This window comes from Erythranthe guttata, chromosome 6 (assembly GCF_056151865.1).
Source record: "Erythranthe guttata isolate IM_541 chromosome 6, IM_541, whole genome shotgun sequence".
NCBI lineage: Eukaryota > Viridiplantae > Streptophyta > Magnoliopsida > Lamiales > Phrymaceae > Erythranthe > Erythranthe guttata.
This window is the reverse complement of record NC_142538.1, coordinates 13,458,315-13,472,399: the sequence shown is the minus strand read 5'-3', so window position 1 is coordinate 13,472,399 and position 14,085 is coordinate 13,458,315. Positions and strand designations below refer to the sequence as shown.

At 32.7% G+C, this 14,085-nt stretch overlaps 2 protein-coding genes across 2 annotated transcripts; both read right to left on the bottom strand.

Moving 5' to 3' along the window:
* Positions 1-271: 271 nt before the first annotated feature.
* LOC105962692 (Putative membrane lipoprotein) lies at positions 272-1,589 on the bottom strand. The gene has a single exon (XM_012987007.2). The coding sequence runs from the start codon at positions 1,250-1,252 to the stop codon at positions 455-457; it is 798 nt and encodes a 265-aa protein (XP_012842461.2). The 5' UTR covers positions 1,253-1,589; the 3' UTR covers positions 272-454.
* Positions 1,590-7,941: 6,352 nt separating this feature from the next.
* LOC105962740 (heat shock 70 kDa protein 4) lies at positions 7,942-10,871 on the bottom strand. Its single transcript, XM_012987066.2, has 2 exons — positions 10,440-10,871; positions 7,942-9,826 (listed from the first exon to the last, which is right to left on the bottom strand). The coding sequence occupies exons 1-2, from the start codon at positions 10,651-10,653 to the stop codon at positions 8,079-8,081; spliced, it is 1,962 nt and encodes a 653-aa protein (XP_012842520.2). The 5' UTR covers positions 10,654-10,871; the 3' UTR covers positions 7,942-8,078.
* Between the last annotated feature and the right edge of the window lie 3,214 nt (positions 10,872-14,085).

The window sequence follows — 14,085 nt, the reverse complement described above, 5'->3', positions numbered from 1 at the left end:
ATCTAATAATACCTAATCCAATATAGGTAAGCAAACGAGGCCTTATATTATTGATCTACACATAATAACACACACCCATGTATATGTGTCCTTAGTCGGCAGTTATTTATGTATTTCACCAAGTATAGGATCTCATAAGCGATAATTGTTTCTCAATTTTTTTTACCTCTTCAACTTGAGTACATAATTGTAATTAAACTAAAAGGCCACCACATAATTAGCATACTTGACAAAATTCTCTTTCAAAAGTTAGATTCTTGTTTTAAAAACAAAACATATAAAATCAGAAAATGAATCAAGTCATCATTTCATTACTGCAAAAATGAACTAACACCATGGACTATATTCTCAAACTAAAAAAAAAAAGAAAAAAAAAGAAAAAAAAAAAGCTTTTCATTGTATAAACAAAAAAGTAGGAAACAAAAAAGAAAAGCTGGCAGGTGAAGAAAAAAACTTATCTAACATTATTGAGTTGTTCTTCTTTCTCATCTTCTTGGCTCTTGGCAACAATGATTGTGATGAACGGCCCATTTTCCTCTTCTTTACACACCGCTGAATCCGAACTATCATCGTTAATTTTCCGTTCACGATTCCCCGTTTCTTCGATATTTTTTCTTCTTTGATTAACAAGCTTTTCCTCAGCATCCCTCAAGAATTTAAACTTTGGAGGTGGAGAAGACATTAGCCTATTGAATGCTGCATCCCTTTCCGATTCCGAAAACGGGCTATTTATTAACCGATTATCGTAAGTAGTATTCGAAAAAGACGACGGAGTTATCGGTGGTGTGAAATAATGCGGCGAACCGATAGGCGTTAAGTACGGAGTCTCCAAAATTTGAAGTAAATCATTCAAATTGCTCCTACTCACGATATTCCCACCGTCTTCAGACGACTCCAAATCCTCTCTCGTTTCTTCGGTTATCGTGAACAGGAATCTCGGCAAATTCTCTCCGTCTCTAAACGGCTTGAGCCACAACTCCATTGAAGATTGCGGCTCGTGAACCGATGACGAAGAAGAGCACAAATCTTGAGCAGTGCATCTCAGAGAACAAACAGTACTACTAGGGTTTTTCCAACATCCTTCTTCGTCGTCGTTGCCGTTAATATTACTGTTGTTGTTTCTTCTTCTTCGTCTCTTAGCAATACTCTTCTTCTTCCACCATAGCAAATAGTAGAGCTCGCCTAAAAGAGCCACTAAAAGACACCCGAAAACAAGGCTTAAACCAAGCCCTACTCCACTTAAGGACTTCATGTATGTATTTATTTATAACCTTCTTTTCTCGTGTTGTCGTTGATCTAAGTTCGATTCGGCTGATCTATCGAAAGGTTGGCGGTTTTGTAGCGATCGGCGGACTTATAAGCAGGTTTTCCATGATTGAACTCGAAAAGTTGGACTAGTTAATAAATATTATGGATGCTTAGTTAGAGGGAAAGAAAATGTTTAATGGTAAGAGAAAGGAAATTGAAGAAAGTGTGTAAAGCTTTTTGGAGATGATAATCTAATGTGTATGTGTAGTGCTGAATAATTGCTGCCCAGGTGTGGATAATCACTTTTGTAGAAGCACTTTAATAACTGGTGACAGGCAAACCACGTATACATATACATATAAATGTATGCGTACACTATACAGATTGGGCAAATTACGATCACCCGTGAGTTATGGTCAAATTATGAAAACTCCTCTTCTGTTTGGGCAATTATAGTCACCCCTGAACTATGTATTATCTTACGAAAAGACCTCTCTAAAGGTAAATTTAGGGATTTTAATTCAGTAAAACCGTTTACCGAACTAAATATACGATTTTGTTCGGTAAATAACCGAATTACATAAATTTTATGTAAAAATATTTAAAACGAGGAGGTGACTGTAATCACCCAAACTAGAAGGTTTTTTCGTAATTTAGCCAAACCTCAGGGGTCGCCGTGATTTGGCATATATCTATATGTATAACTATATATGTTTTATTTTTGCATATATGTAGTGGACAAAAAGGCTGAGAAAACAAAAGTGTTGTTTGTCTAGTTTTTTATGGTTGGAAAAGTTTGCTAAGTTCGAGAGATGCTCACATGGGATCATATGGAAACAAAGGGTATGTTAATTGCAATGAACAAACCTTTCTTTCTTTCTTTCTTTCTTTTTTTCCTTTTCCTTTTTTTATTCATGGTCAGACTTATTTGTTTACTTTTTACCACTTGACTTTTCTTATGTGGCTGAGTTGTAATTTTTTTTCTTTTTTTTTTTTTTCTTACAGCTTGAATTTGCATCGGAATATATATAGCTTGTTTCAGGGGCGGATCTAGGGGGTGGTCAAGTATGCTAAGGACCACCCCAAATAACGAAAATAAATTTGCGTTAGTGGCCAAAATCTCCAATTTGTTAGATGAGGTCATGAGTGTTCGACTCTATTATGGTACAAACAAATATTGTTTAATTTTTTTGTCTAAATTTCTTTTGAGTCCCTCTCCCATAAACACATTATATTATATCTATATTACTATTTAGTCCACCCAAAATTCAAAATATACAAAAAAAGTCCTAACTTTTTTCTTTTTTTTTTTAGCCCCTCTCCCCAAAAACACATTATATTATATCTATATTATTATTTAGTCCACCCAAAATTCAAAATATACAAAAAAAGTCCTAAATTTTTTCTTGTTTTTTTAGCCCCTCTCCCCAAAAACACATTATATTATATCTATATTATTATTTAGTCCACCCAAAATTCAAAATATACAAAAAAAGTCCCAAATTTTTTCTTCTCCTAATTTATCCAAAAAAAAAAAAAAGTTTCAATTTTTTTTCCCTTCTCCTAATTTATCCAACAAAAAAAGGTTCAAATTTTTTTTTCCAGGGGCGCTGCCCCCGAACCCCCAAAAAGTTAACCCCACTATACAGTAAATTCTTGGACTCGGCATACCCTGAATTTTCGTCCTGGATCCGCCACTGGCTTTGTTCATACGAAAACAAATATTAATCATCAAATTGGAACAATTATATGAAATAGTAAAAATTTATCTTTCTTAAGGTTTTTTTGCGGACATGTGAATATTAAAAATAAGTGAGCCGTTGATATAGTGAATTTCTTGGAATTGATTGAGTTTGAGTAGGCAGTGAGATTTGAAATTTTGATCGGGATCGGCGTATATCCAACTTGAAGTTCAAATCATTTGGCTCTAGCCCATCAAAATCAATAATTTCTACTTTGGGTTCCAATATTATCACTATATTATTTGACATATTCTTAGGTGGTGTTTGCAAAAACTTATTTAAAAGCATAAGTTGGTGAGTGTGAGTTAAGTTAATATTAAGGTGGTGTTTGCGAAAGCTTTTTGAAAGTGATTATGAGCTTTTATTTACTCATAATCTGTTTTTAGGTGTTTGTAAAATCAACTTTTTGCTTTTGCTTCTCTTAAAATAATCTGCTTTAAGCTATTTTTTTAAAAGCACCTCTAACCATGTTTTTTCATTAAAGTTCATTTTCCGGAATATTTGCAAACACCCCCAACTTTTAGACATAAACACTTAAAACTGACTTAACTCACAATCACTAAATTCTGCTTTTAAATAATCATTTGCAAACACCACCTAAGTGCGTAATTCAAAAGGTTGGGGGTGTTTGCAAAAAATCGGGAAAATCAATTTAAATAGAAAAAGAAGATACATGAGTGTTTTTAAAATTATAACTTAAAGCAGCTTATTTTAAGAGAAGCAAAAGTAAAGTCCATTTTGTAAACAATAAAAATAGATTATATGGAGAAAAAAAGCTCATAATCTATTTTTAAAAGCTTTTACAAACACCACCTTAGTAAGAGTGTGGGCCGTAGACACGGCCACGGGCCGGTTCACGGTTCACTTTTTCCGGAACCGGAACCGGAACCGGCCCGTAATATGCACGGTTCGGCGGGCCGGGTCGGCCAGCCGGTTCGGGCTGGTTCCGGGCCTATCCGGGCCGGTTCCGGGTCGGCCCGGAAAATTTGAATTTTTTATTTTATTTTTTTTTTATTTTATTTTTTGAAATATTTGATGAATAAGTAAATTATAGGAAAAATTCGGGGGGGGGGGGGGGGGGGGGGGGGGAATTCAAAAAAAAACAAATAACGGCCGGTTCGGGCCGGTTCACCAGCCGTTATTTGCTTTTTTTTTTGAATTTTTTTGAATTTTTTTTTTTTTTTTTTTAAATCCGGGTGAACCGCCGGGCCGACCCGTCCCGGGGACGACGGGCCGGTTCACGGGTTCCGGGCCGGTTCACCGGTCGACGGGTTGGGCCGGGTCGTCAACTGGCCGGTTCGGGCCCAAAACCGGCCCATGGCCGTGTCTAGTGTGGGGAGCTCGGGTTTGTCACATTTCTAGAACCTAAAACCACTACACCGTCTTTCTTGCTCAATTTACAAATCTTTTTGATACACAGTGCTATGCTACCACTAGACCATTTGTGCTTTTGTAGTGTAATCAAACATTATTTATATCAATTAACATTAATTTTTACAATTTTTTTTCACAGTAACACTAACATTTTTTACAATTTGTTTTCTCTACATAAACATTATTTTTTTATTTTTTTCATTCTATTTCCGGTAATGTTATTGTTTTCACCACCAACTATTTTATTGTTGATCACAATATAATAGAGCTGTTTTACTAGTAACCACAACATAGTACCGTTATTTTACTTCTAACCACAAAATAATAGAAGGAAAAAAAAGGATGAAATTTCAAAAACAAAAATATATACAGTAGAACATCGATAAATTAATATTCGATAAATTAATAACCTTGATTAAAGAATAGTTTCTTTCGGTCATGACTCGGTGAAAACGTATTAAATTATTAACTCGATAATTTAATAATTTGCTAAATTAATAGAATTTCCCTAATCCCGACTGTATTAATTTATAGAGGGTTAACTGTAGTTGTGTTGACTATTGCCGGTTCGTTTTGGTTGTGCTATTGTCAACAATGACATTCTAAAACTGATTCCAAAAACATTTATAAACAGAAAAAATTATCGAAAAAACAATTCAAATTAGTGAAATTGAAGTTATATTAGAGTTTATATCATGAATATACTAGAGTTTAAGAGGGTGTTTGGCTAAGCTTATTTTAGACAGTTGATAAGCTCTTATATCTGATAAGATGTTTTAAGAGCTGATAAACTGTTATATCTTATTTTTAGGATTAATTTTTAGAGTGTTTGGATAATGGGTTTATTTCCTATTTTTACTCATTAAAATATCTTAAATAAAAAGGTGGGGTAGATGTACTTATTTAAAAAGATCTTAAATAAAAAGGTGGGGTAGATGTACTTATTTAAAAAGATCTTATTTACTCTCCAAAAACTCAACTACTGCATTTCATTACATAGATTAATGATCAACTTCATGTTTTCAGAATATGTAATTATAATGAAAATTCTTAGACATTTGCAAGATCAAAATTCAAAAGCACTTAGTTAGTTACCATTGCCAAAAACCACAAATCATGCAATTGCTTCAAGCATCCAATATTTGTATATGAAAGATAGAAAAAATTTATGCTTACATACATATGTTTGTCTCCAAATACTCACAAAATTCATTTACTCTTCTAATACCGAATATTAAGCTATTGGGATCATTGGAGCTTTTTGGCTTTCAATTGTCAGGCTCTTTGGTTCGAGGTATGTATAGCTAAAGTTGTTATGCTTATTGAATTTAGGTGATTACGCCAAAAGTTGAAAGATAGGCGTTTGGAACAATGATTCACCTCTAAGGACTTTAATAAACTCGATTCTCAAAAGTTCAAAAGTCTCCACTTTTGCTTTTAAGACAATGGATCGAGCTTTCAAAAACAATTCAACAATTAATCATTTTTTCTCCCTTCTAGTCTCTTCATCTTCTTCCCTTCTTCTTCCTTTCTTTTTATATATATATATATATATATATATATATATATATATATATATATATATATATATATATATATATATATATATATATATATATATATATATATATTTGTTTGAAGGACTTGTATAAAATTTTCCAACCAAACTTTAAGGGGTAATTTTTTTTTTTCAAGAATCTCCATCAATTCTACCTTAAATGTATTGGCTAAAAGAGAGAATATCTTTTCTCCGAGGCTCAAATCAAGGTTCTAAGGATAATTTCGATAAAAATGTCGGCTTGAAAGGCTCAAACGGTTCAAAGAAGGCCTAAATCATATCCCAAATCACTCACTACTCAATACTTCGTATCATAAGTTTCCTAAGGTGAGTTCTAAAACCGAACATAGCATGATCTAACACAAATTAATTCTAAATTTAAAATACAAAACATTCAACCAAAGCAATGCACAAAGTGTGATTCCTAACAATAATTCGTTTCTAAGTTCCGTTGAATGGAAGGCTAAACAAACATCTAATCCTTATCACAACAAAACAAGCAATCTCATCATCAACATTGGCCATCTCTCATCATCATAACTCATCGATGCATTCGACTCAAGCAATTATTATTATTATTTTTATTTAATTTTAAACAAAAAAAGCAATAAAATAAAAAAATAAAAAATCTAAAATAAATATCTAAAAATAATATATTTGACTTTTATTATGGTATATACTGTTGCAACAAAATTGTCAAAGGTCTATAGTCTTCATTTTGTTGTTATAGTTTGCATTTTATTATTGTTATTTATATGCAAATAGCAAAAAGAAAAGACAAAATTAATTTGAAAATGCAAACCAAATTATAAGTTCAATCTAAATAAATATTGAGATAGGTGAGAGATACATATATATGTAAAAATAAAAAAAATAAAAAGGGAGAGAGAGAGAGGGGGGTATTAGAAGAGATATATAGTGAAATTTCAGATTTGTTAATATTTTCCGTAACCAACTATCTCAATATAAATATTAATTAAGGGCATTTATTTGATTAGAGTAATAATTTAATTAAATATCTGTTATTTTTATTGGTCAATGGACGTATAGCTAAAATCAACTAATAAAATTGACTTATAATTCATATAAGTTCCAAATAGGGGGTCAGACCAATTATCCCTTCTAGTATATATGGTAAGTGTTAGATGGATGTTCTTATTTGTGAAAGCTAGAATAATAAATTCTTGTAGAACCGCTTTATTAAAATATAACTCTAGTTAGAAACCGAAAACGGATATCCTAGTTATATTGCAAAATTAATTACAACTACTTACTACAGAGACACGTGTCAGCATGAGACGGACCCGGTGATTATCACTAGGTGTAGGATGGAAGTCACCTTCTTCAAAGTTCAACCATAAGCATCAAATAGATGTCAAATTTTCGATATATGAATAATCATATTTTTGAATGAAATGCCACATGTCACTTAATGATGTCAATAGTAAACGAGAGCTTATTTTTCGTTAAAAAAGTTGTAGTAACTCAAGCATTAAAAACATTAACTAATCAAATGAAAAAAAAAATTGAAAAAAAATTGAAAAAAAAATAGAAAAATATACCTAAATCACCATAGCTATTCAAAACAAAATAGCTTCGATAAGGATTATACTGTTATCATACTTGATTGGCGCTTGTACAAGTTTTTCCATTTTCATATCCTAAGTTTCTAACTCAAAATTTTTAAGCCCCATTATGTCAAGAGATAATCAATCTATTTCACTATTAGAGTATATAAGAGTTGATTGAAATGAGACCAGTCACAATTGGTAAACCTCTACAAATTAATACAATCGGGATTTGAAAAATTCTATTAATTTAGTGAAATATTAAATCATTGAATAAATAATTTATCACGTTCTCACTAATTTGGGACTAGAATAATTTATTATTTTAGTGAGATTATTAGTTTATCGTGTATTAATTTATCGATGCTCTATTTACTGAAAGCTAGTAAACCGTTTGTCTGCACCAAAAAAGAAAAAGGAAAACAAACAAAGCGAAAAATATCGAAGAGACTGACAATAGAAATACTCTAAATTTTATAGATGCACAAGACAACTGAGAAAGAAAACCAAAACAAACTTGCAAATCTAATAATACTTCACCAAACTAATGTTCAAACAAAATCTTCCCAATAACTAAAATTTTGATATCTAATCAACTTCCTCAATCTTGGGGCCAGCACCACCACCGCTACCGCCACCTACAGAAGGACCATCCTCATCCATGCCACCAGCCATACCACCGCCAGCACCACCAGCCTGATACATCTTTGCGATAATCGGGTTACAAATCCCCTCAAGCTCTTTCATCTTGTCGTCAAATTCGTCAGCCTCCGCAAGCTGATTCCCATCCAACCACTGAATAGCCGACTCAATTGCATCCTCTATCCTCTTCTTCTCATCCGCCGCCAGCTTCGAAGCAATCTTCTCATCCCTAATCGTGTTCCTCATATTGTACGCATAATTCTCCAACGCATTCTTCGACTCGACTTTCTTCTTGTGTTCTTCATCCTCAGATTTATACCTCTCAGCTTCTTGCACCATCTTCTCAATATCTTCCTTCGATAACCTCCCCTTATCGTTCGTTATCGTAATCTTGTTCTTCTGACCGGTCGTCTTGTCTTCAGCCGACACGTTCAAGATTCCGTTAGCATCAATGTCGAAGCAGACGGTGATTTGAGGAACACCCCTCGGTGCCGGCGGAATCCCGCTAAGCTCGAATTTTCCGAGCAAATTGTTATCCTTTGTCCTGCTTCGTTCACCCTCGTAAACCTGAATCAAAACACCCGGCTGATTGTCTGAATACGTGGAGAACACTTGTTCCTTCTTTGTAGGAATAGTCGTGTTTCTTGGGATTAAGACGGTCATTACACCTCCGGCTGTCTCCAACCCGAGGGACAGAGGCGTAACATCCAAGAGAAGAAGATCCTGCACCTTCTCGTTGCCTTCGCCACTCAAGATTGCCGCTTGCACTGCGGCTCCGTACGCAACAGCTTCGTCGGGGTTTATGCTCTTGCACAGCTCCTTACCATTGAAGAAATCCTGCAGTAGCTGTTGAACCTTCGGGATCCTTGTGGAGCCACCAACAAGGACGATTTCGTGGACGCTGCTTTTGTCGATCTTTGCGTCGCGTAAGCACTTCTCGACGGGCTCCATGCACTTTTTGAACAAGTCCATGTTGAGCTCCTCGAATCTCGCACGCGTGATTGTGGTGTAGAAATCGACACCCTCATACAAAGAATCAATCTCGATGGTGGTTTGTGCCGTCGAAGAGAGAGTCCTCTTCGCCCGTTCGCAAGCGGTCCTCAATCTCCTCAAAGCTCTAGGGTTACCGCTAATATCCTTCTTGTGCTTCCTCTTGAACTCTTGAACAAAGTGGTTCACCATCCTATTGTCAAAATCCTCTCCTCCGAGATGAGTATCACCGGCTGTGGCTTTGACTTCGAAGATTCCCTCTTCGATAGTCAAAAGCGATACATCAAAAGTGCCGCCACCAAGATCGAATATAAGCACGTTCTTCTCACCAGAACTTGTAGCCTTTTTATCGAGACCGTAAGCAATTGCAGCCGCAGTTGGTTCGTTAATGATACGCATAACGTTGAGACCGGCAATAACTCCGGCATCCTTTGTGGCCTGACGCTGCGAGTCGTTGAAGTACGCCGGTACAGTAACAACGGCGTTCTTGATTGTGGAACCGAGGTACGCTTCGGCTATCTCTTTCATTTTGATGAGTACCATTGACGAGATCTCCTCGGCGGAGAATTGCTTATCTTCGCCTTTGTGTGATACAACAATCATTGGCTTCTCGGCGGGGCCGGGAATCACCTTGAACGGCCAATGCTTCATGTCACTCTGGACAGATGGATCGGAGTATCTTCTACCAATTAACCTCTTGGCATCTACATCACAAAATCACAAACCATTTAGAATCTAGTTTAAAGGATTAAAAACGGAACAAGAGCACTCTAAATTAAATATCCAATATTGAAGAAGCAAACATATTTTGAGTTAAACACTATAATAGAACCTAATTATTTGTCATAGTATTCCAAAACACAGTCATTCGAGAATCATGCAGCAAAATTTGGACTATTTTATAATTTTTTTCAAATAGTAAAACTAGATAGATACCCACAGAAATCTCAGAGTTGAAATTCAAAACCAATATCATATCATGCAATCCAAAAACAGAGAACCCTCACTCAAATTGAAAAAAAAACATACAAATTCTAAACAAGATACAATTAAATCTCTATAAATTAACAGAGTCGGAACTAACAAGAATCTATTAATTTAGCCAAGTATTAAACTATCCAAACTAATAATTTAGCATATTTTTATGGCCGTGACCAAAAAAATTATTATTTAAATAATTTATCGAGTATTAATTTATCAAAATTATAGTGTACAATGTATACATTGAATATACAACTACAAGCACCAAATAATCAAATCAAGATGAAGGATAGAGTCAAACAAACGACAAAATAAAAACACAACATAAAAACTCACCAAAGACAGTGTTGGTGGGGTTCATTGCAACCTGGTTCTTAGCGGCGTCGCCAATGAGGCGCTCGGTGTCGGTGAAAGCCACGTAAGACGGCGTCGTACGGTTGCCCTGATCATTGGCTATAATCTCAACGCGGTCGTGCTGCCAAACACCCACGCATGAATATGTTGTTCCCAAATCGATCCCGATCGCCGGTCCTTCACCCTTTCCCGCCATTTACAACAACAATCCTCACCAAAAACAATTAGCAACAAAACTTAATACGAAAGCAAAGGCACACTAATTCAATTTCGAATGCTAGTACTTTTTTTTTTCTGTGTATTGAATAATAAAATTGGGAAGAAAGGGGTTTAAATACTGTGGGAATTGGATTTGTTCTAGACTATTCCGCTTTCTACTTGAATTCCTGAGTTTCGCGTCTCTGGTTTCTTCCAGAGGATTCTTTTCCTTTCTAGGACCTACGAGTTCCCGTATTACAATATTGGCCTATTCTCTTTTGTGTTTTTTGCATTTGAGTCCCTCATGTTTTCGAATGTCTACAGTTAGTCTCAGGTATGTACAAACAAATCTCTATAAATTAATACAGTTGGGACCATCAAAATTCCATTAATTTAACGAAATATTAACTTATCGATAAATTAATAATTACTAATTTATACATTAATTAATAACTTATTAATTTATTAAATTATTTTTATTAACATTTTCAATAAATACATTTTGTTTTGTACGTGTATATTATTCACTATACCATTAGTTCAATGCATTATAAAGCTCGTTTCACAAACGGATGTTCCTAAAGAAGCAATGATATAGAACAATTTTCCGTTGAGTTTTGAGAAAACTATACCGAAAGTTCTAACCAAGTTAAGAAAAGTGAGGGACGAGATTGATAGTAATGTGAACTTCAACAAGAAAAATGCGACAAGTAAATTATATTGTATTAAACCTTCATAGATCTGTAAAATATGTAATATACCATGTAATTTAAGAATTATTTTTATGCATTATTAATTTATATATTATATGAGGCTTCTTAAATTTTTTGAATCTGTATTATCTTATAAATTTAGCGAATTGTTAATTTAACACGTTGTCTCTAAACTGGGACATGAAATTTTTTATTATTTAAGCGAAATTATTAATTTATCGAGGTTCAACTTTACTCCTCGTTTTCTCTCTCTTTTTTTTTTTTTTTTAAATATAATTTATATTATAATATTTATATTACGTACTAAGCATTGAAAAGCTTGACATATCAAACCATCCTCATTAGATGAAACTTGTCGGCCATTTGTCATAGACATCCTAAATAAAGCATGCTTCAAAATTAATTGTATAAATAGGGTGTTGGTCAGAGACAGAGTGAAATAGAGTAATAGACACATTAATATCCACAGCCTTTTAAAAAGCAATCTTCTTTCTTTTATTCGTGTGATAAATTTCCTTCGTACACAGAGAGTTGTTTTGTTCTAGCAAAGTTATTATATTTAATTATATATCACGAATTCACGAGCTATTTATTTATATTTATCATTAAAAAATATTTATATCGTCTTAATTGTTTTTTTTCAAATAAATGTACTAAAGATGAAACTTAATTACTATTTTACTTAGTATTAATAATAACTAAAATTAAAAAAAAAATTATCATTTTAATTAAAATAAATAAAATATTTCATTAAGAATTATAAAATTTTAATTTTTATTAATATATATCAATTAAGTTATTGAAATTTATTTATCAAATTTAAAATTAATTTTGTATAGTTATTAATTAGTATTATTAGTTATTAGTATAGTAACTAAAATAAAAGTCAAATAAATTTGTAAAACAAAAATTATTAAAGATTCAACATATAAATATATTGTTTAGAATAATACGCATTTTAATTTTATTAATATTTTATAATAATTGAATGTCATGTAGAAACTATTTAATAAAAAAATAATTGAATACAATAATTGTGTAAAATATAAACAATGTTGTTGGAGGTGCAGTGTAAAAAGTGGAGTGCCAAAACACTGTTCGTTGGTTATATTATAAATATAGACAACCGTTTTTAGACAAACTATTAGAGATGGTCTAAGAGATGTTGTATGCTTGTCCAAGTATTTTTTAAGCGTTCGAGTGCATTATTATATATTATTTATATTATACTGAAAATAAAAGAATAATTAAAAAGTCCGCGCGTCACTTCCTAAGTTTATGAACAACTAAAAATGGCCTCGAACTAGAATTTTTTACTACAAAAAAGAAAGTCAACTTGAAGCACTACAAATTTGGTGTTCTGAATTTTGTTAAATTCGTAGTGAAAATGGCCAAATAGCACCATTTTTCTATAGGTATAATATAATATAACATTTATTGAAAAAGTAATAGAGTAACAAATATCGAGCTATTCGCACAGATTCCCATGTGTAATATCTAATTACCAAAAAGTCCCATGTTAAAAATATTGGCAATGACCCTCTTATGTTGCATTTGATTGACTTGAAATGACAAAACTACCCTACCATGTTTTCAATGATATCCCAATTTATATATAAAAAAAATAAAAAAATCACCAATCCAGACCCAGTCATCCTTCCCGTCCAAATTGAACATGGTTTTGCAATTCTTTGCCGAAATGGTCGAGCGATGTGGTTCAGCTTTGGTCTTTTAGGATCGATCAGGAGTTGCATCCTGCTCTTGTTAAGCTCTCACATCATCATATATAATAATAATAATAATAATAATAATAATAATAATAATAATAATAATAATAATAATAATAATAATAATAATAATAATAATAATAATAATAATAATAATAATAATAATAATAATAATAATAATAATAATAATAATAATAATAATAATAATAATAATAATAATAATAATAATAATAATAATAATAATAATAATAATAATTAGGGTTTTTATTAATTTTGTGGTTTTGGAGTTTGATCATCAGATCATAAGTTTTCGATATTATTAGGGTTCATTGTTTGTTTGTTTTGGATATTATTAATTAGGGTTTATTGCTTGTTTTTGTTAATCATATATAAATCCTGATTTAATTTGGTCTTGTCTATCATGGATGAAAAAGGCTATAATATATGTATCAGCCTTTGTTAATTTTATTCTATGAGTTTATTATTTTGTGTGTGTTCTTCTTAGCTATGTTCATGTTCTTATATATATAATTTGTTTTCTTGCTCCTTAATTAATTAATGTCCAGTCTTGCATTATCGTTAATTGTTTGCATATATTATTCAAAAGTTAGTGAAGCAACCAAATATCAAACAATAATATCGAATTATTTAATTGATTAATTAATCATGACTAACTTTGCAATGCTCATCTTGAATTGGTAGCACATACTCTGACTAAAACTCAGAATTCTCACTTCGAGAGATTCTATGTACAGTTCAAACGTCGCAGTTTACCCTTTGAATGGTCGTGGTCTTTCTCTTCACCAACTCTAGCTTCGTTAAAGAAAAAATGAGTGGTTCGAACTAACGATCCTCCAATTTATACGGCGTTCTTACTTTGCTAACGAGTCTTGTCGAGTGTGTATATATCGAAACGAGTTACGGTCCTCCAATCTACACATCCGGTGATTTGCTAATTAGGATCATGTAAGGTACTTTCCTAATGTGCCA